Below are 21,521 nucleotides of genomic sequence, written 5' to 3'. Positions count from 1 at the left end.
ACACACCGCTATCCAAGCTACTGAGTGTTTGTTTGTGCCCATTAAGCCAAACTTAGCCGCAGCTGTACCCTCCTTTTCCCCTCTTTATGCACCTCGTATCTTATTTGCGTTGTTGTTTTTGTTGTCCAGGATTTTCTTTTCTGAACCTACTTTGTCCGCGTTGTTTTTCCACAGAATTTTCATTCGACCGCCCTAGTTTAGCCGCCTCGGCTCATCATCCGGTTGACGCTACCCGCCATCGTAAAGCAGCAGCCTAACCTAAATCTTCCTACGGAGCCCCACGGAAGACAGACTACTGAAATGATTGGTGCATACAAACTGTATCGTCCCTTTTCAGTGTATTGGAGAATGTAAGCACTAAGCAGTGGTGTGTTGATGCCTTGGTTCTCCCCCCTTCCTCCCCCTTCCACCTTCCTCCAAACACTTCCTAAGGCCTCGAACTCGTTGTCTCAATGACAATATCAGTCATGCGAACAATCCTCGTACTGTCTCCAAACTCCTGTTCTTGATGGCCATGACCATGGCCCTTGCCCATACACCCCTTGGCCTCGACCTCCACGCGTGACTGCAAGATCTGAGTATCCGACGCAGAGTCGGACAGCCCAGTGTTTAGGCCACCGGACATATTGTAGATATACCGCTTGAGTCTGTGCGATCGATTACTGGGCTCTGAACTGAACTCGGAGTAGTCGCCGCCGGCGAAAACGTTCGAACTCGGTGGAGTCCGTTTGCGCGAGCCGAACAGCCGGCCAAACAGGGGACGGATGGGGGGGATGGAGCCACAGACGATGATCATCCAGAATTCAAGACTAGTCCAGACGTAGAGAGGGTAGGTGCTCCCTATGCAACGAGATCAATTGTTGATTCTCTTTCAGTAATTGGCCGCAGAGGGGTCAATGTTGTAAAGAATTGTCGAAGTAACCGGGCGTAGAATTGAAGGGGTAGAATAAGAATGGAAAGAGAAACATGAGGCACGTACAGGTAAAGTCGGCACGGGCGCTTAACGTGACTAAGAGAGTCACTTTGACGATGCCGCACGCTCCTGCTCTGGAAGAACCACAAATGTCAGAATTCAATGAATCCGAGATCCTGAGCCAATCCAAGGGAAAAGAAGAGATCACAAGTGCAGAATCGCAGGATGATATAGAAGAAAAGTGCGACTTACACAACACCAAGCCCTAACAGAGCGATCGTTGCCAGTCGCTTCTTCAGGCTCAGAGAGGTTTTCATTACGATACCAATGGGAAGCAGAGCCAGAGTGAAATCTCCCAGGACATTGTAGGCTAAATGAGGGAAGATGAAGACACAGGGTGTGTGAGAACGAGGCCGCTGTACAAAATCAGATCAAGGAGCTGTTCTCACCTCCAACGAAAATAGCGTAGTTACTCTGAACCTTGGAGTCCCAGCAAGTGTGAGGAACGCTGGGATCCCACAGTGCACGAGGGGGGCTGCATTGAGTGAATGTAATGATGCAATTCACGATGCTCACCACACTAAGCGATATGATCAAGACATATAATGTCCACCGCGTGCGCTTGTTGCTCGGCCCAATAATACGCAGCAGCTGGAGGGCTACCGATGCCTTGCCGGTCACAAGACCTGAGATCCCCCATTCTTGGGAAATCCAGTTGTATTTGATTGCCCTCATCTGTTGCTGGGGGCTTAGGTCGGCTAGGTGGCGGAAACCTCCATTCTTGGCCAAGAAGGTCGCAAACCCACTTAGAATTAGAAACAAAGTCTAAAAGAAAGCATCTACCCATTAGCTCTTGGAGCACCCGACATCTATTCATTCGCGACCAGATCTTACTAAAGTGAATAGCATGACATAGTCATCTTTGCCCAACTTTGAGGATATCAGCCGTCCGTAGACTCTCAAGGAAACCACTAAAACCGCGACCCCACTTTCCACCCAATAAATGATGATAATTGAAGGACCTCGATCTGGAGCTACTGCCGCTGATGCAGCCGACATATTGCTCTGTAGACGATATGTGGGAAGGCGAAGAAAATAAGTTAGATACAGGATCAGCAGATCTATCTCAAAATCAGGCAATAGAAGAGCACTGAGCAAGGCAATGGGATGCAAAACAGTCTATTTATGAAGCCATCAAATTCGAATGAAAGTCGAATTTGTGTGCTGCTGATGCCGAGATAGGCCATTGACGGCGTAGGAGCAAGGTTTGTGAATTGGCCTACATCTACATATTTTGAGACACTTATGGGTAGACCCAGGGCCGGGTTTGTAACATTATGTAGGGGTAGGGATGGGGCCAGAATATTCTCGCAGTACAAACAGTGTCATCAGACCGGCAAATTGTTTGCTCAGTTCAACGTATGTTTGCTATCAACCGGCCGGGTACTGCGTCCAATGAAATGAGTAATCTTCCAATCACGTACATATTCCTCGCTGGTTGGGGGAGGGGGATGATCAAAGGTTGCACCGAGAGAAAACGCATACCATTCCTGCGCAACTAGCGCCTTGGACTGGAACCGGGCCCTGGCTGGAAGCCACAGTCAACCTCATTCCGATCAAACCTTCAGCATGCCCCCGTAGATATGGTGTATGTATGAATATACTGCGCGGAAAGCGCGGACGAAACGGATAATCTGAGGGATTATGTTGGTTTGATGATACGGCTGTGCTAGTGGTTCCATACAGCCTCCGTTGGCATCTGGTGAACTGATCCAGATCTGGGTAATACCCCTGTTTCAATTTGCAACGCCCATCAATTCTTCCTTCAACGCTATCTTGGCATTGACTTCGGGCATCATTTCTACGGCGAACGCAAGAAAGGCCCTACCAGGTGGGCTAAGTGTGCTGGGCATGCTAATCACACCTTGGCCATCGTGTTTGACTCGCGCGATAATGCAATCAATAATCCTGATGCGCTTGATTACGATTGCTTTTGTCTGACATGCTTTGAACCTGTGGGGTCTGGGGCTATTGATCTTAATACCAGCTAGTATGAAATGATTCATGCCGGGTTTTGCCCGTCCGCGGTACGCCACAAAGAACTTCCCCTCCAAAATTCCCACCACTATATTTAGGGATTAGTAGCTGACTCGTGTTTTAGTACAGCGACGTGGCTATGCCTATTAGTAGGCTCTCTGGATCGCATTATTTAAGTCCTCACGGTGGCCATAACTGAAACAGTTGGTACTCTTATGTCTCCTGTCTCTCTTCCTTGTACTACAACTCTCACTTCCAGTCATCAGGCTTACATTTCTGTACCCTTTCGTATCACTTTTGCTATGGAAGACCTGCTTGACCAGATTCGTACTCTGGCTCACCATGGCGATGAGAAGCAACGCCAGGAAATCCTGGACTCGTTGCAATCCTTGCGAAACTCGATAGAGCAGCCCAATGACACAGTTCAACGATTCACCTTTTACGTAAGTTTCTGCGTGCCCGCTTCTCCATACCTCTTTTGGATGACTCACCTGTCATCGTTTTATAGAATCTGCAGTTGGCTGCTTTGCGCGTTGGGGTCAATCTCAAACTGTTCAGCTCCCTGGAAGGGGGTCAGGCACCTCTCACCGTCGCTCAACTGAGCGAGAAGACGGGGGCCGATTCCGTCTTTCTAGGTAAGTGCAGCCAGGCATGTGAGAGCCACAGTTCACTCATACAATTATAGGACGCCTGCTTCGCTATCTGGCGTCTTTCGGTGCCATCCAGGAGACAGGCAAAGATGCCTTCACCGCCAACAACATCACCAAGACCTTCTCCCAGTCTGGCTTTCAGGCGGCGATTTGCCATTAGTCAGTTCCAGATGCTCTTGACTAAGGAAACTGTTACTGACCACCTTTCTGCGGCGTAGTTTTGACACTATGGGCCCCTCCATCCAGAATCTGCCGAGCTTCCTGGAGGAGACCAAATATGCGGATCCTGAAGACAGCGCCAACACCGCACTTCAGAAGGCTTTCAACACTGATCAGCCTGCCTTTTTCTGGCTCCAGACGCAGCCCCAGAAGATGGCTTTCTTTCAGGAGTACCTGACTACTAATCGCGCGGGGATGCCGACATTCCTGGACGCGTATCCAGTTCTGGATCGCGCGACGGGCCTGAGCCCAGAGCGTGCTCTGTTTGTTGATATCGGTGGTGGTTTCGGTCAGCAAGCGATCGCGTTCCGTGAGAAGTACTCTCACCTCGAGGGCCGAGTTATTGTACAGGACCTAGCGCCGACCCTGCAACATGCGCTGCAGCACCCAAGGGTGGAAACCATGGCGCAGGACTTCTTTCAGCCACAAGCCGTCAAGGGTATGTTTGTTCTCTTTCCCAGTATTTTCGCAACCTTCAGATATACATAGGCCTAACTGGAATCACACATTGTAGGAGGAAAGTTCTATTACCTGCGCAATATCTTCCACGACTGGCCCGATGATAAGGTCCGCACCATTCTGAAGAATACCATCGATGCCTTGGCAAGCGATTCGGTTATTCTCATCGATGACATGGTGCTTCCGGATGTTGGGGTTCACTGGCAGGCCGCACAACTGGATATCCTGATGATGACAACCTTGGCTGCCCGCGAGCGCACCCAGGATCAGTGGTATCAGCTTCTGAACAGTGCAGGTTTGAAGGTGAATAAAATCTATACATACACCGCCACTCTGAAGGACAGCATCATCGAGACTGTGCCCGTTTGAACTTGGGTCTCGCGGTGAACCAGAAAGTGATTGATTGGTTCAGGATTTGCCAGAAGTGATTTTGTCCAGTCGAAATTCAATCCTCAAATTGTCATACCTAGTTTTAAAGCCAAGTAATCTTTTATGTTTACACGCACCCCTGTTGCTTAGCTGTCCGTTCTATGTGTACGGAATTGTGATCTCTTCGTCTTTCTACTCATAAAGTAGAGCACACCTGGATAAACCAGGACCACAATCCCACGATCATGCCGGGACAATGTATCAATAAGGTGTGCTCAGATAGGGAGTTCTGTACGTTCCATCTGCCGTACAGAGTCTGTGATTCTGGCACCGTTGCATCCAGCCACAACGTGCTGACGCACTATTATTCTCATTGCTCGCCACAAAGAGATGGCCACGTCTCAAACTGGGTCATTGAAAAGCTACATAGTTGTCCAATTCGCCTCTTGGCGGAGCCTTTCGGCGTTGAGACGGGATACCTTTTTGGGCCTTCGCATGCATTGTGTTACATAACACTGCTCGCACTTTAGTTTGGGCTCTCTGTTTGCTTCATATCACCATGACCTAGCCTGGCCAGGGGTCGCAATCCACTCTCCCGTAAAGACAACAGTGTCTTGGGTCACTGTATATCCCCGCGGACCCCTGGTGATCATTTAGGTATTTGAGTGTTCCCCTACCCTTCCTTTGATTTAGTCAACGCAGACGCATTTTACCCTCTCTTCTTCTTTTCCCCTTCCTTGATCCTGTCTATTCTTCCTTAACCGTGCAACTCTACACGCACGGAATTGCACAAATGGCATCTTCTTCAAAGGATACCAAGACCTGCGCCGCAGTCAAGCCGGTTCCCATGAGCTCCGCTCCTCCCCCTCCTTGTGACCTTCCTCTGGGTCTGATGAGCCCAGCTAGCTGGGTGCCCTATATGCAATTAATGCGTCTCGACCGACCGGCAGGTTTCATAGGATTCTACATGCCTTCGGTACTTGGTCTCGTCTACGCGGCCAGCCTCGGCAGAGAGAAGGTGGAGCCGATGCAGCTGCTATGGGGGAGCGGCTTCTTCTTGGTAGCCAACATATTCATTCGCGGGGCCGCCTGCACCTGGAACGACAACATTGACCAAGAGTACGACCGCCAGGTGCTCCGCTGCCGCCAGCGCCCGATCGCACGGCGGGCAGTGTCGACTACGCAGGCCCACGTCTTTCTGGCTGTGCAACTGGTAGTTCTTGCGATGCTTTTCAACCCACTGCCCCGGCCCTGCGCCGCTGTCGCCACCGTGATGGGTGCCCTGTACGCCCTGTACCCTTTCTGCAAGCGCTTCACCCACTACCCACAGGCCATCCTCGGCGTGCCCCTTGCCCTCTCCATTGTCATCTCCGCCTACTCCCTCGATATTGACGTGGCCTTCTTCAATGCAAGAAATGGCCCTGCCACATTGGCTCTATGCGCTGCCGAGGTTTTCTGGACCATGATCTATGACACCATCTACGCCCACCAGGATCTCCCCGACGACGTCCGTGCCGGTGTCAAGTCTATGGCCGTGCGCTTTCGCCACTGCACCAAGCCTCTTTGCTCCCTCTTGGCCGTCTTGCAGCTCGCTCTCCTGACCCTGGCTGGTGTGTGGACTGACATGCCAGCCGGCTATTTCCTTGTGGGTGTGTCCGGCACCGCTGTCGCGCTGGCCGTAATGATCGCCTCGGTTGAGCTAGATGTACCGGCGAGTTGTGCTCGGTGGTTCAAGTTGGGATTTTGCTTTGTGGGCGGATCGATGAACGGTGGCTTCCTGGTCGCCTATCTGGAAAGCTGGTGGTTCAATCAATCATGAACTGGCCTAAACGGGACAAATTGTTGGAGGGACAATAAGAGTAGAATATGTTGTCGACAGCGGAAAGTGGAGGTGAGGTGTATGGAACGATTCCAGTCTATAGGTGCCAGTGTCAAATATGCATGTAAAGCACAGGAATAAAATATGAACACTTGGTATTTTCAATCATCTGTTCCACCATTCACTCTAAATGCTTCGTTATATCGCTTTCATTTCTCGTAAACTCGAGCCCACACTGGAATTGTCCGTTAGAGAAAGAAAGAAGGACATTTTTACAGTAGGCATTCTTCTATCCTCACACCCAATGCTCATAACTTAGTTGAACAAATGGCGAACCTTACTGGGATAAATCAAAAAATGTGAATGAGACGAAAATGGCCTTCCTGCGTCTTCGTCTTGCAAACCTGGGGGCGCTTGGCATTTCAACCTCAGGCATCAATATTTCCAAACCAAGCAGCCTTACGGTTCCTTACAGTATTTTAAGGGATCGACATCTAAACCTACCTGAAGTATTCATTTAATACGCCACACTGGTAAGCTAGGTGTAATAGCTTACAGCTCCCCTAATACCATCCCGCCACACCCTGCCAGCCACATCAGAATCAATACCTACAGGAGGAAGACATCGCGCTAGATGGATTGGGAAAAAAGTTACGCTCTCCTCACATTGGCCTTGATAGTATAGTTCTCGTTCGCCCTCAAGGTACTCTTCCTCATTCAGTGCAAAAAAACGTAGTACCTAGCCCCCCTCGAGAGAAATATATAAGCCGCTTCGAATCTCTCCATCAACAAGCAATCACTCACTCTCCTAACCTTCACCTGTTAAGCCGCTGTCATTCTAGCATAAATCCCAGCCGAATGGCTCTTCCTATATGGACAAAGCTTCTCTCCCACAGCTCCATTCAAAGGTCCTCCCAAACCCTCTCCGTCCTGGGCGGCAACGCATACATATACGGCGGAGAACTAAAGCCCCGCGAACCTGTTGACTCCTCTGTATACTGCATCCCTTTGAACCAGAGTGAGTATCCATACATTCTTTCCTCCAACTATGACACAACGTAGCTAACAATCCCACAGACGCCACCCCCACGACCGAAAAAACCATAACCCAGCTGAACCCCCCAAAGACCCCCCAACCGCGCGTCGGCGCCGCATCCACAACCCTAAACAACAAGATCTACATCTTCTCCGGCAGAGGCGGTACAGCCATGGCTCCCATCGAAGAGAACGGTTCATTCTGGGTCTTCGACACGACCACCAACATCTGGGAGCATGTATCTCCCTCCGATGCAGGGTCAAACTACCCGGTCGGAAGAAGCTACCACGCTCTGACAAACGATGGTCACTCAACGATTTTCCTGCACGCAGGATGTCCCGAGCAAGGCCGCCTGAATGATTTCTGGTCGTTTGATCTTCGCACGCGTGTTTGGCGGGAATTACCCGCTGCGCCCGGGGCAGCACGAGGTGGGACGTCGATTGCATTTGCGAAAAGGATGGTGTTTAGGATGAATGGGTTTGACGGGAAGAGTGAGATTGGAGGTGCGGTTGATGTGTTTAATATTAGGACGGAGGCGTGGGAGTCGGTGTCGTTTGCTGCCGATGGGGTTTCTGGACCAGCGCCTCGGAGCGTGAGTTGTTTGGTTGCTGTTGGGGGGAAGTTGATTACGATGTTTGGGGAGGGGAATCCAAGTGCTTTGGGGCATCAAGGGGCGGGGAAGATGTTTTCTGATGTGTGGGCTTTTGATGTCGAGGAGAGGAAGTGGGAGGAGGTTAGGGTTGAGGGGGATGGGCCGGTGGCGAGGGGGTGGTTTGATGCGGAGGCTGTTGGCGACGGAGTAGTGGTTCAGGGTGGGTTGGGAGAGAATAACGAGAGATTGGGAGATCTGTGGAAGCTTCGTTTGGATTTTTGATTTGATTGATTGATTGAGGATTATGGGATGATGGTTGGCCTAGGTTACATGGTACATGTACAATGGTATCTGAAAGCTCGCTGCATAACATAGACCGCCCTTGACTCGTTCGCTAACAGAATGCATCCACGAATCCTTTGCCAACTGTAAACAGGAGTTAGCTGTCAAAGTCATAGAATAGAAATCAATTCACATACATTGTTTGGACACTTTGTTGTTGGTGATGGGATTTGCCATAGCATAGGCAGCCATGAAGAAGACGGCGAAAGAAGAGGCACGCATTTCAGAGATATATACGTATGTAGAGATTATCCGATATTCGAGATGGATGCGTAGAACGATAGGTAGATATAGCTAATGGCTCGTGGATTGTGGAGGGTGGATAGTGGATAGTAGATGGCCAAAGGGTAGCCTCATTTATAACCCACGCAGCCGTGACGGCCAAGATCCATATCACCAATATCCACCCCCTGAGAAAAGGAGAGAAAGGGGCAAGGGGATTCATTTATTGCCCTCAATAACAATAGTCAAGCCACCTATATGACCTATACACTACGATTATACTTTCCTGACACTGCCTTGGCTATTCAAGGTTCCTGGCTCCGGTGTCCCATCAGCCTCACGCACAGACTATGTTTTATCGTACATGAGCAACGCATAGATTGGCCTTGGCTGCATATATCAATCACATAGTGTGTTATTTGCGCGTGCGGAAATTTGACACTGTGGGCCGAGTAGGACGGTCCCAAATCATGGTCATGGTTGACAGGTAATATTCTAAGGTAATAAACGGCTTTGCTTCCCCGCGTTCTCTTCTGTAGTACCAGATCTGGAAGTAATATTTGCCTACGCTCAATCGGAATTCTGACTAGGGAGTCCGTGATTAAATAGCACAATATATAACGAAACATTTATACTAGATTCGCCTACCCCTCTACCACCTCCGTCCAAGAGCTGTGTTCCTCGCCATTCACAATGTTAGACATCCATTTCCGAAACAATGCGATATGAGGAGTAGCATCCGGCTCAATGTCAATCTCGCGGCCCTCGAAATAGATAGAAGTTACTGGTGTAATAAAACACGCAGTGCCGGTAACAAAAGCGCCGCGCAATCTCCCTTGGTCGGCCGCATCGATAACATCGTGAATCGTGAATTTCTTCTCCACAACCTCAACCGGCTCGACAGAATGAGTTGTATCGCCTATTGAGCATTGATCGATAGACATTCTCGAGCGAGCGAGCTCAAGAACACTACGTCTGGTCACACCCGGCAGTATGAGGTTGTCCTCTAGTGGCGCTGTGATGAGTTGTAGCCGGCCTTGCAAAGTTCCTTGGAGCGATCTCCAGATAAAGAATAAATTCGACGCTCCTGCTTCGGTGACTTGACGATCGGGTCCAAAGAGCCACATGACTTGGTCGTATCCTGCTGCCTGGGCCTTTTGCTGCGCAAGAAGAGATGGTCCATAGTTGGCGGCGAGCTTCGCCGATCCATATCCGCCCGGCCACGATCTCGTCATATTCCTGGGACTTGCCCATAGGCGCAGCCCGTTGCTTGGAGTGATGGATTGACTCGCAGATACTGTGGAATTTGGCCAGAATGAGACGATAACATATAAGAGGGCCTCCTTTGGACGGTTCAATCCCAACCCCTCGGATGTGCCGATAAAAGTGGGTCGAATATACAGGGACGAGCCCTTCTGACTGGGAGGGAGCCACTTTGGTGCGTCGATCTTGCAGAGCTTCTTGATTAGGATGTGTAGATCCCGCGGACTAAAGCTTGGTAGACAGACTCGCGTGGCGGAATCTAGTAACCGGCAGCAGTTGAGGCCGGCACGGAAAAGACGCAATTGTCCATCCATGCCGCGGAAGGCTTTCATGCCTTCGAAGCACATCGTCGAGTAGTGAAGGGCGCTTGCACTGGGCATCAACCTCAGTGGGCCGTAGGGTACTATCTCCGGATCATTCCAGCCTCCATCGATTGACCACCGTGCTTGCACCATGTGGTCCGTACAGACCTTATGGGAAAGAACATCTGGAGAATTAAGTGGAGGCACCTCACGAGTCTCCTTAGTGAGTGTTATCTTGAGGCCTGAAGCGTTCAGATCACGAAGGTTTCCAACATCTCTAGGACGTGGAACTGGTGATGACAGGGAGGAGGGAATCGTACTTCTACTGTCGCTCGAAGGAGTCGGCGAAGGGGTCGGGGCAGGTGTTTCCGTGCTTGAGTCGGAGGCTCCCATCTCATTTCCGACCTTGTCTCCTAACTTGCGAAGCTCCGCAGTCATATCGCCGGGCTGAATGCAACATTCCAGAAATGCCAACTTTCCGCTCTCCGCTTCGGCTCTTTGCAGTGCCAATGCCAGGTCAGCCTGGGTCTGAATCTTAGCCGCGAACATCGGACGGTTCTTCATTCTCGGCACCTCTTCAGTTGCATATGGATTGTGTGATTCCGCATGAGGTTCGCGATAAAGAGATTTGGCTAGTTTTGTATAGTCCCAGTTGGCGATATAATTATACGGGCCCTCGTGGACAGCAGTCTATCCACACTATTAGTGACCTGAACATGTACCACTGCCAAAGAGCTTACCTCGGTCTTGTATCCAAGATTATTGAAAAGGAAGATGACCGGGTTCAGCTTCATACGAATCATCGTGCTGAGCTCCTGAGCCGTCATCTGGAATCCTCCATCCCCAGCCATAATGATTACCCGCCGATCGGGAAGTCCAATCTGTGCCCCAAGGCCCGCTCCCAAAGACCATCCGATAGAAGCATATGCTATTTGCATCTGGCAGTCAGCGCCGCTTGGGAGCCTGAGACGACTTGCCGCAAACCATGTTTCTCCCGTGTCTGCGATAATCGTGTGGTACCCTCGTAGTATGCCTTGGATTCCAGCAAGCAGGCTCCTCATGGTTAATGGCTTTTCGGAAAGCTCAAGCTCCCCTGGAACTGGGCTTGAAACTTGCAGATGCGAGCTAGGAATGGAGGTGCCGTTGGTCGTGATATCGGACTTGATCAGCCCTGAGACGAGAGACTCAATATTCACGGGCCCCAAAGTCGTACCATCAGGAAGTTGAATTCCCTCAGGTTGGATATCAAGCATACGATGGCGCTCATTCTGAGTATTGATGCTGAGGACGTGAAGGTCGGACCAACATCCGCCGAGGACGACCCACAAATCAGAACTCATAACTATCTCATCACCTTCAACGTTTGCAACACCCGGCCAGAAAACACCGCACGACTGGGGATGAGATTCGGGTATCCAACGACTATCTGGCTGACAGAGAACAGCACAACCGAGCTTTTCGGCTAGAAGCTGCACATCATCTTTGGAGGACGCCAGGCGCGCGAGAGGCCCAACAAGAAGAATGGGTCTTTTGGCGGAATTCCAAGCTTTTTTTATCGATTCAATTGCGTGTCTTGTTTCGCGCTCTTGATGAACAGAATCGACATTTCTTTGCAACGGAGACGGCACCGGACAGGGTGCAGTTGCCATATCGTTTGCCACTTCAATGTACACCGGTAGAGACTTATCGAGACATTTCAGCAGAGCCCCATCGATGACATCAATTGCAGTCTCCGGGGAATCAACTCGAACGGACGATGCAGTCACGCCCTGAAAAGCTCGCAGTGCTTGGTCTTTGTTTGTTCGGGAGGGCGTGTGATGTAGGAATTTATCGCCTGTCAGCATCTCTGTGTTCGGACAACCCGATATCACAACCACCTTTAAATGCTCTGAGTGGGCGCCAGAGATTGCATTTATAATCGACAGTCCGCCGACAATATAAGGAATTACCACGAAGGCAATTTTTGATTTGGATGTGCGGGCGTATCCGTCAGCTGTGTATCCGGTATTTAGTTCATTGCAGCATGACACCATACGCAAATGTGAGTTCTTGAGTAGGCTATCCAGAAGCGATAGGTTTGAATCGCCTACGGACATGTTAGTAAGATCAATCATGGGTTCAACGACGGAAGAGACTTACCTGGCACTGCAAAAAAATCTTTCACGCCAAGCTCCTGCATCCTATGGCCTAAAAAGGTCCCAATATTATAATCAGTGTCCGTCTGGTCCGTAGTAATCGAGCGTCGACGCGACTCTTGGTCTACTTTTTGGATTCTAGGCCGCCCTTCACGTCTTTCGGGGGTCTTGAAAGTCGTGCGCCCTACCAGCACACCTAGGATTCAATCAATCAAGAGAACCATAGAAACGGGGGCATCTTACATACCTCGCTTCATCTCATGTAGAAGCATGTCCAACCGGTCGAGTGGTAACACTTGGGGTAGTATGTGAAATTTTTTATCCACGAATATGTTCATCGCATCTTGCGTATCCTGCTTGGACCCTCCAAATGAACTTCTAATGTTCACCATACGCGAAATTGCTTCGCTGAAATCTGCTTCCATTGAGCCACCTGGTCGCAGTCCAACTAAAACGACCGTACCGCTTGCTTTGACAAACTTGCCTCCGCGTCAGTAAATATGTCATTCAAAGGGCCTGTCAACACCTACTTGTATAGCAGATTGCAATGACGTCCCGCCCGACGCCAGAACTATTGCCGCATCAGGACCGCCGCTAGAGACGTTTCTAACCGAGCTGACAATGTCCTCGGTGGATTTGCAATCAACGAGATGATTGGCATGCCCATTAAGCTGGTTGTACCTCTCGCCTCCTTCGACTAAGGCTATAACATGCAGCCCATATGCTTTAGCATATTGACATGCTAAGACTCCAAGACCCGTATGAGCATCCGAAATAGCTAGATTATGTTAATCCCCATTGAAATAAAGTTTGATGAGGAGTATACCCACCCACAGTCTGGCCCGGGGCCACGCTCGAATTTTTGATGGCCTTATATGCTACAAGTCCTGCGCAGAGAAACTAGTTCGCATATTAATATCGGTTGATAGGGACAGACAGGGATATTCTCACATGAACAACACTTTCCAGTGGGTAGTGCTTTGGAATCGGGATTGCGTGCCTCTCTTGGCAGGTGCAGTATTCGCTTAGGGCGCCACCGACTGAAAGGCCGGTGAACGCCACATCAGGACAATCTAGGTAGGTGCCTGTCTTGCATGGTTCGCATTTGCCACATGTCCTGTTCAACCACTTTGTATATGTCAGTTGTTGAAGAAATACCGGTCACTGGACTTCAACGCACTTGTACTCCGACGTGATCTCCGATGTTGATATTTTTGACTTCGTTGCCAATTGCGGTGACAACACCTACGCCTTCGTGGCCATCTATATTGTTCGGTCAGTGTACATGCTCGTATATATAAGGTTGGGGTTTGCCCTACCAACATGGTCTTTGGCTGGACTCGTGGAATAATCGCCTAGGCCGGGTCAGTAGCAGATCGCAAATTGTGGGAACCGATTGAGCAGACCAGTCCATAGATGTAAGTATGAATGGCACGACCCGGAATATTTGATGTTGATTAAAATCTCGTCTGGTTTAGGTGACGGGATCGGGATTTCTTTTAATTTAACGGCCAGCGAATAACGTTTTGGTTAGAGATATCATTGCGAATAAAGGGAGGAAGGGATTGCCTACTCGATCCAGAGTCCTGCGATACTTGCGCCCATTGCTTTGCTGCAATGCTCGACATTTTCTTGAGTTCGCCCCAATGCTCAGCGTCTGGAATAATTTGTATAATGAAATGCTCTAAAAAGACAGATGATGAACGTCAATAATCTCACTGTCTTAAAGCATACCCTTGCCAAATCGTGGATTGGAACGCAGTTATATATTCAGCGCCACCAGTTCAAGGCAACAGCATCAAGTACCTGAGCCCTCAATCAGTTACGTATCCATCCCCAACAACTTGTCATACCCGTCCGGATGCGCATATCCTGGTCTGCTCCTGATTTCTCCCTTGCGCCGATAGTACTGCCTGAGTAGGCAGGTAGGCAAACTCAAATATTATGGCGATGGTTTAGATGACAGGCTACATTTCTCCAGGATCCCCCATCCCTACATTCCTTGGCTCGTTGATTGACCCGGGATCCCGCTTATATCATCCCGTTTCTCACGTGGCGTCTCAAACAGGTAAATTAGGTTATAACTTAGTTCATGACAGGTCTGATAGATTGGACGCGATGCCTTGACACTGTTCGCTTATGTCAGTGTCACAGCGGCTTGAATTCGGGGTTAAATGCTTGTTTATCTGCTATGATATCATGGCGCTAACGAGTCCGGCATTCGTGAACCACCCTGTGTCACCGGGTATCTGCAGCCTAACAAATGGGGAAAACAGGGGTTTTCCTTGCCAGTAGGCTGTGTAGCCTCTCTGTTGGTGGCGAGTAATTGAGGTAGGAGGGATGGAGCGTGAAAAAGTCATTTGAAATGCCATCATCGCTGAGACAAAATCGGTGGAGCATCATACGCATACCGGGGCCTAGTTGAGGAGCCTGAGCAAGAATTGAAATCCATGCTAGCCACTATCAAGGGGCGGCCTGGTATTTCATTTCGCGCGATGAAGAAATAAGCGTCGTGCAATGCGTCATAGGCATTTTAACCTTACTGTGCAGGGCAGCTATCCAACTGGTAGCACTCGTTTGACATCTCCTGTACGCGGATTTATCGCGCTTATTTGACGACTGTCATTGTGGTATGTCACGTTAACTTCTACGTCTCTTGACGCTGAAATATCAATCTTGAATTAGCGATAGTATGAATAGACGAGATATGATGAAACATGCTATGGATGATATCACCGCAAGGCTGTTCTCCTAACATGACACCAATATGAGTATTCCACATAGGAAAGACGATGTGAGCTTGCGCAATACTTTTATCTATCTAATGGAAACGCTTGGTCGTTGTCACGCTTCCAATTTATGCCAGTTATCAAAGCCCTTGCGGTGTCAATGGATGGAGTTATACTACATCCATACTGCAAGGCGCGCATCCGACACAAACCTTCTTTCGTTCTTACTAGTTGATAAATCGCATCATTGGCGGTTGAGCCTCTGTCTGTTCCTGAGGAAGAAAAGAACTCTGGTGCAGTAGACAATGAATACCTGATTAAGTGGAAGACATCATCATTACGAAGAGTATTGGAGAGACGAACGTTATTTGGATCTTTAGGTGTTACATAGATGGAAAGGGTAGTTGCCTCAGGCATTAGTGTACGTAACAACATGTACAAATTTGTGCTGTGCTAGACACGCTTGGACTTCTGTGTTTTCCCCTGACAGGACCAGCTGAGATAGTTAGGGAGGTTTCATTACCGGAACTATGATGAAGTTAGATAGACCAGAAGATTAATGGGTCGATATGGGTAGAGTTTTGCTTGGAATACATTTTGCAATAGTGCATGCCTGAAAACTATAAGTCCGCCCGTTTGCCGCTGATATACATTGACTCGCTGGATAAAAAGATCACACAGAGATTATAATGCCCCTGACACCTCCGCCGACGCCGACGCTGCCTTAGCCCCTCGGTCCTCTAACTCAATACTCTCCCTCGTCACCGATATCTGCACACTCTTCATAATCGCCCCACCACCGAGTGCTCCCATGTCATGGCTCCGTGAAGAGGGAACCGACGACCGCAGAATCGGCTCCTCGTCCCAGGCAGGGGTACTGAACATGGGATCCTTCGCTGGACGCGAAGCCCGCCACGTTCCCGGTCTCGTCGGCCTTCCACTCTGACTATGTGACTTTGACCCGTCATCGGTATAGGCGAAGCCTTGGTCGTCTTCGTAGGCGGCCACGAAAACCTTCAAAGATGATATCGTGAGTAGGATTACGCTGAGGCCGATATGTAGCTCTGCCACTGTGGTGGCGTAGGCGCCGTCGAGAGATGGGTTCGGGGAAGCGGTTTGAGTATTGATATAGATGAGGTGGATAGCGGATATGGGTATGAGCCTATTCGAATGACATTTACTGAGTTAGTCGGACTGAGGTGGAGTGGAATGAAAGGTGAGAAGGAGACACAGGCAGACATACACAACCCGGCAGCTCAGGATACATAGAACTTTGATTTTCTTGACGAACGCGATTTGGACATTATAGATGATTTTCACAGGATAGGCGAGGATCGCGATTTCAAGAATAATATCGAGTGCGCAGACGGTTTGCCAGCGCGGATACTAGGACACCAAATATGTTAGCGTTTTTCATACCAAGGGCAAAGGAATGGCATGAAGGAGTGCTTACAAGCCCAGCACAGCTATTATCGATATTTTCCCAGGATTTGCTGCTGCATCGGACTCCCAGTAGGACCGTTCCGAGTACGATCCAGATGCTACAAAACCCCAGTATGATGTTACTAATAAGCGTATTTCGGCGTAGAGATAAATTCCGATAGAACATCATTGTGCATATTTTGGATAATCCGATGACGATGATGTAGAGGATATCTACAGCAAAGCCAGTCTATTTCTCCCTGATCGTAAACGACACACTCACAAACACGAGATTGAACCAAGATAATTATACCTTCGTCATTTGTTCATAGTCGTTAGTGGAGATCAAATCCTTTGATTTTCCCCAGCCATAATGTACTTGGGTCAAAGCCACTGAGATCTGGGTGCATGCAATTACCTAACGAAGAAAAACTGTAAGCATAAATCAACATGGCCTTCTCAAATCCACGGTACTCTGAGCCGTACACACCACTACTAGGAGCAAAACGTAATCATCTTTCAGAATAACTCCCCTATTCTGGGAGGCGTATACCCGGATTGCGAGAGACGCAATAGCGAGGAAAAGGGAAAACGACGCAATGATAACGATTAGAGCATTATGGTTATAATCATTGTTCTCCGTCAAGGGCGGAGAGATACCCGGAGGAAGAACAGTCGCTCTCCCCATAGCAGTGGCTCGTCGTATAAACCACAGGCTCGCGAGAATCCGGACGATACAGATATTTTAATCGGGACTCAACGGGGAGAATCGTAGGATTGACAGGGATATACCAAGTAAGACGGGCCACTGATCATTCCGGGTTTCTCTAATCGTGCGCAATGTTGACCATTTTGCTTCCTCGGGTTGCTTTGCTTTCTATCTGTTTTGTCTCCCTTGATACATTGACTCCCGTTAATCCCGTCTTCTCCTGTATCTAGCAAGGATTATGATACTGTCGACCCAATGACCACCTACCGCAGCTCCCCTGAATCACGAATCACCCCGACCCGAAAAGTACGAAAAGAAAATTGCATCCACGGACTAGCATGGCTAGTCAAGGTAACATCGACAATTTGATGGGATCGGATGGGATTCGTCCGGAGCGACGGACCGGGCGCAGTGAACAGCCCGTTCAGACGCTAAGAGGACCGGTCGAAGGTTAGCTTCGCCGAAGGATCAAACCCCCGGAAGATCGACAGTCGGTCGATGCTTTTCCAGGTCGCTCGGGCTGGCTATCCGCAAACCCGGCGAGTTGCGTTAATTAACACTGATAGTACTATGGAGCAAAGAGCAGGGATCAGGAAATGGCTTCGCGGCCAGCTGAAACCGCCGTTTAATGAAAAAGGCGCACTGCTTCTTTGTTCTTGGGAGGCCAGGAGAGATTAAAGATAAGTATAGGGGTTGACCTGGTATGCGTGCGGCCGAGGCGAACGGTGGCATATACCGGATGCTCTGGCTTCGGAGACAACTCGGCGGCGCATTTCTGCCAAGAATTAAGGTCAGTGTCTGTTCGCAGTAGCAGTATGCCGATAATTAGGTTATATCAGTCGGTCAATGGTGAAATCTTCCGTGCACAGGGATTCAGCGGCTGGGCATTAAGCGAACTCGGTGGTAACCCCTTGCATTCTTCCTCGAGGCGACGATGAATTAAGATAGATTAACTTAAATGAAGCCAGAACAAGAGCTCCTTGTTATCGCCCTGGCGAGAACTTCTACTCGCCTCCCATGTTAACTCGTGCTCTCCACACCGGTAGACTAAAGGGACGGCATGCAGTAGCATCAAGCGTGCTCCGTCATTTTCAGGCCAGTTAAATAACGTGCATCCATCCCCCCTGTCGTACAACACAGCGCAGAAATTTTTTGATTGCGAGATTCTGCGACCGTGGAGGACAATCTTCCGTCCTCTGCTCTGATAATTTCCCGTCTCTTATCTCGCCGCATTTCCTTTCCACTTTCTCTCCACAAATCTTAAAGGTGTTGCGAGGTTTTTGATTCTTAGAATATTCATCGTCTTCCAGAGACCTTGAAGCCTTTTGCAATCATGGCAGACACTACGGTAAAGGGCGCCCATGTGCAAAACGAAGAGCAGCTTGTCACGTCGACGGGGTTTCATCAGCTAGAGCTAGAAGGCAGTGGCAAAGATGCCATCGAACATGGCACGGGCTTTGATCAGGATGATATGACGCGCATGGGAAAAGCGCAAGAGTTCAAGGTATGTCTCACGTTCACTACTTCGGGATTGAAGATTAGAATCTAATGACGTATCCTTCCTAGAGAAATCTCCGACCATTAGCTGCTCTGAGTTTCGCTTCAGTCCTTCAAGCTACTTGGGAGTTCATCTTGATGTATGTCCTACTCTACTGAGCTGTTAGATGACCCCTTCACTGACACATTGATTTCCATAGATCGAATTACGAAGGCCTTCTTGACGGCGGACTTGCGGGTCTGTTTTGGACATATGTTTGGACTTTTGTCGGATTTGGATTTATTATTGTCTCGCTATCCGAGATGGCATCGATGTGAGTGCCTCGATTATCCAGGACGTCTTTGTTTATCATCGCTAATACTTTTCCAGGGCACCTACGTCTGGCGGACAATACCACTGGGTGTCGGAGTTTGCGTCGCCGCGGTATCAGAAGTTCCTCAGTTATATCACAGGTTCGTGTACCTTTATAGCGTCCTCCGCACAAACATGATCTAATGAACTCAAAGGGTGGATGTCGGTCCTCGCTTGGCAAGCTGGTGCTGCCTCGGGCTCTTTCCTGACTGGAACCATCATCCAGGGTCTCATCAGTGTGCGTAACCCGGACTACGAGCCTCAAAGGTGGCAAGGTACTCTGTTCGTGTTTGCCATGATTGCCATAATCTACTTCTTCAACGTCTACGCAGCCAGCTGGATGCCTCGTATCCAGAACCTACTCCTTGCACTACACGTTCTCTGTTGGGTCGTAGTCATCGTCGTCCTCTGGGCCATGGCGCCTCGCCAGCCCGCAACGGCCGTCTTCACTGAATTCAGCACCCTAGGGGGTTGGAACAACGTTGGTCTAGCCTTGATGATCGGTCAAATCTCCGCCATCTACGGGTCGCTCAGCTCTGACGCAACGGCACACATGTCCGAGGAAGTGCGCGATGCCGGCCGCTACGTCCCCATCGCCATCGCCTGGGGCTACTTCAGCAACGGCCTCATGGCCCTAGTGCTCATCATCACCCTCTTGTTCGCCATGCCATCTGTGCAGGCCGCGCTAGACGACCCAACAGGCTTCCCCTTCATCTACGTCTTCGCGCAAGCCGTCCCCCAGGCCGGCGTAAACGGACTCACAGCCATCATCCTCATCCCCGTCATCTTCAGCAACATCCTCTTCAACGCGTCCACGGCGCGCCAGACCTACGCCTTCGCGCGCGACAAAGGCCTCCCCTTCTCCAACTGGATCTGCACCGTCAACACCCGTCGCAAGCTCCCCGTGAACGCAATCGGCCTATCCTGCGTCATCTCCGGCCTCCTCTCGCTCATCAACATCGGGTCCGAGACAGCCTTCAACGCCATCATCTCCCTCAACGTCGCGGCGCTCATGTGGACCTACGCCGTCTCCATCACGTGCGTCATGTGGCGCAAGATCTTCCACCCCGAGACACTCCCCTCGCGACGCTGGAGTCTAGGTCGGCACGGCGTGTGGATCAACTTCGTGGCGCTCTTGTATACGCTTTTCGCGCTGTTCTGGTCCTTCTGGCCGACGGAGGTTCCAGTGACGTTGGACAATTTTAATTGGAGTGTTGTGTTGTTCGGAGGGGTTTTTATTATCAGTTTGGTGATGTATGTTGCCGTTGGGAGGAGGGTGTATGAGGGGCCGGTTGTGGATGTGAAAAGGGCTGAGTTGGGGGATTCAGCTGAGGGGGTGAACGAGACGGATTTGAGAGATGGGGAGAAGAGTTAAGATGAAAATATGTATAGAAGGGCTTAAACCCGCTTAGATCAAAATCGTTTATGTATCATTATAATGTTAGAGCCGAATAATTACCTAGGTTTAAAGCATAGCCAAAACGCCCATCCCGAGACAAGACTAACACAAGAGATTCAAAAAGAACAATAACCAGAGCAACGTCTGCAAATCGGTGACAAAAGGATCTGGAACCAATATAACACCAAGTTTAAAGAAAGGGCAACCCGATAGCGCAAACGAAAACGTAAGATTCAAGGCCCACCATGGCATCCTTAGTTTGAATCACATTTTAAATCATCAGCGTGTGCCAGGGCGCAGTCACAGAAGAGCAGATCTCTGACCCTTAAACAATGCCTTCCACAAAACCCACATCTAACAATTTAGCATGAAGGAATAAGGATCTTTGCCGCCGGAATCCTGTAGGACGTATCCCCTGAGGGTTGGGTCTGACACCAGAGGTCTACATGCTAGCCCATGTCATGTCTTTACTGTCCGCCTGTTCTAACAACCGATAAATTGCGCTCTGGCTCTTTTATTCATTTGATAATCCACCGATCTATCTGCATGTGCCCTTTGAAAATCTAGTCACAGACCTCAACTGTACCAAGCTTTTGTGGCGCTGCTTACTTGGAGGGCGCCTAATTGAATCACGCTTGTTGTACTCTCGTGGGTGGCCAATGGGGCCCGGGTTTAGTTGGACATCTTATAATAACCATCATGCATTGTTGAGGCAGCCGAGCTTTTTATTGGTCGTTGGTATGATTGACAGGAACGCTGATCCCGTGAGGCCTGGGGCGATTAAGGGTCTGGGGGCTGGGGATCAAGAGGGACGTGGGGCTCAGGGGATAATTCAGACTTTAGGGAGACAGATGCCGGTTCGAAGGCGATCGCTTTCTCAAACCACATCTTTATTCCATTCTCTAATCTACGAACGTTGAGGATATAGGTGATCACTTCGGGCTTATAAGATAGCAATCCGAATCGCCCGAACCACATTATATCACACCAACAAAAGGATTTTCTGGGTTAGTACATTCTAACATAGGAATTCAGATTGTTCGGTCACATGCTTT

The 21,521-nt window shown here is 49.6% G+C and overlaps 7 protein-coding genes across 7 annotated transcripts; 4 read left to right on the top strand and 3 right to left on the bottom strand.

The window, feature by feature from the left end:
- Window positions 1-392: 392 nt before the first annotated feature.
- Window positions 393-1,369, bottom strand: LDX57_011553 (uncharacterized protein). The gene is made up of 2 exons (XM_046093297.1): window positions 980-1,369; window positions 393-840 (listed from the first exon to the last, which is right to left on the bottom strand). Exon 2 carries the CDS (start codon window positions 794-796, stop codon window positions 428-430), a length of 369 nt encoding a protein of 122 aa, XP_045949275.1. The 5' UTR covers window positions 797-840; window positions 980-1,369; the 3' UTR covers window positions 393-427.
- A 1,721-nt stretch (window positions 1,370-3,090) lies between these two features.
- LDX57_011552 (uncharacterized protein) lies at window positions 3,091-4,916 on the top strand. Its single transcript, XM_046093296.1, has 5 exons — window positions 3,091-3,393; window positions 3,459-3,585; window positions 3,636-3,759; window positions 3,819-4,258; window positions 4,334-4,916. The coding sequence occupies exons 1-5, from the start codon at window positions 3,166-3,168 to the stop codon at window positions 4,645-4,647; spliced, it is 1,233 nt and encodes a 410-aa protein (XP_045949274.1). The 5' UTR covers window positions 3,091-3,165; the 3' UTR covers window positions 4,648-4,916.
- A 524-nt stretch (window positions 4,917-5,440) lies between these two features.
- COQ2_2 (4-hydroxybenzoate octaprenyltransferase) lies at window positions 5,441-6,466 on the top strand (the record flags this gene model as incomplete). The annotated part of the gene is made up of 1 exon (XM_046093295.1): window positions 5,441-6,466. One exon carries the CDS (start codon window positions 5,441-5,443, stop codon window positions 6,464-6,466), a length of 1,026 nt encoding a protein of 341 aa, XP_045949273.1.
- An 858-nt stretch (window positions 6,467-7,324) lies between these two features.
- Window positions 7,325-8,376, top strand: LDX57_011550 (Kelch repeat protein; the record flags this gene model as incomplete). Its single annotated transcript, XM_046093294.1, has 2 exons — window positions 7,325-7,484; window positions 7,544-8,376. The coding sequence occupies 2 exons, from the start codon at window positions 7,325-7,327 to the stop codon at window positions 8,374-8,376; spliced, it is 993 nt and encodes a 330-aa protein (XP_045949272.1).
- Window positions 8,377-9,302: 926 nt separating this feature from the next.
- Window positions 9,303-12,402, bottom strand: LDX57_011549 (uncharacterized protein; the record flags this gene model as incomplete). The annotated part of the gene is made up of 3 exons (XM_046093293.1): window positions 9,303-10,913; window positions 10,964-12,309; window positions 12,363-12,402. The coding sequence occupies 3 exons, from the start codon at window positions 12,400-12,402 to the stop codon at window positions 9,303-9,305; spliced, it is 2,997 nt and encodes a 998-aa protein (XP_045949271.1).
- Window positions 12,403-15,532: 3,130 nt separating this feature from the next.
- Window positions 15,533-17,488, bottom strand: LDX57_011548 (uncharacterized protein). Its single transcript, XM_046093292.1, has 4 exons — window positions 16,928-17,488; window positions 16,541-16,759; window positions 16,331-16,473; window positions 15,533-16,249 (listed from the first exon to the last, which is right to left on the bottom strand). The coding sequence occupies exons 2-4, from the start codon at window positions 16,697-16,699 to the stop codon at window positions 15,772-15,774; spliced, it is 780 nt and encodes a 259-aa protein (XP_045949270.1). The 5' UTR covers window positions 16,700-16,759; window positions 16,928-17,488; the 3' UTR covers window positions 15,533-15,771.
- A 742-nt stretch (window positions 17,489-18,230) lies between these two features.
- Window positions 18,231-20,489, top strand: LDX57_011547 (putative GABA permease). Its single transcript, XM_046093291.1, has 5 exons — window positions 18,231-18,722; window positions 18,785-18,855; window positions 18,916-19,029; window positions 19,086-19,168; window positions 19,223-20,489. Exons 1-5 carry the CDS (start codon window positions 18,552-18,554, stop codon window positions 20,440-20,442), a joined length of 1,659 nt encoding a protein of 552 aa, XP_045949269.1. The 5' UTR covers window positions 18,231-18,551; the 3' UTR covers window positions 20,443-20,489.
- Window positions 20,490-21,521: the final 1,032 nt, after the last annotated feature.

Source organism: Aspergillus melleus (genome assembly GCF_016097325.1).
Source record: "Aspergillus melleus strain CBS 546.65 chromosome Unknown contig7, whole genome shotgun sequence".
Taxonomy (NCBI): domain Eukaryota; kingdom Fungi; phylum Ascomycota; class Eurotiomycetes; order Eurotiales; family Aspergillaceae; genus Aspergillus; species Aspergillus melleus.
This window is presented reverse-complemented; position numbering and strand designations above follow the sequence as displayed.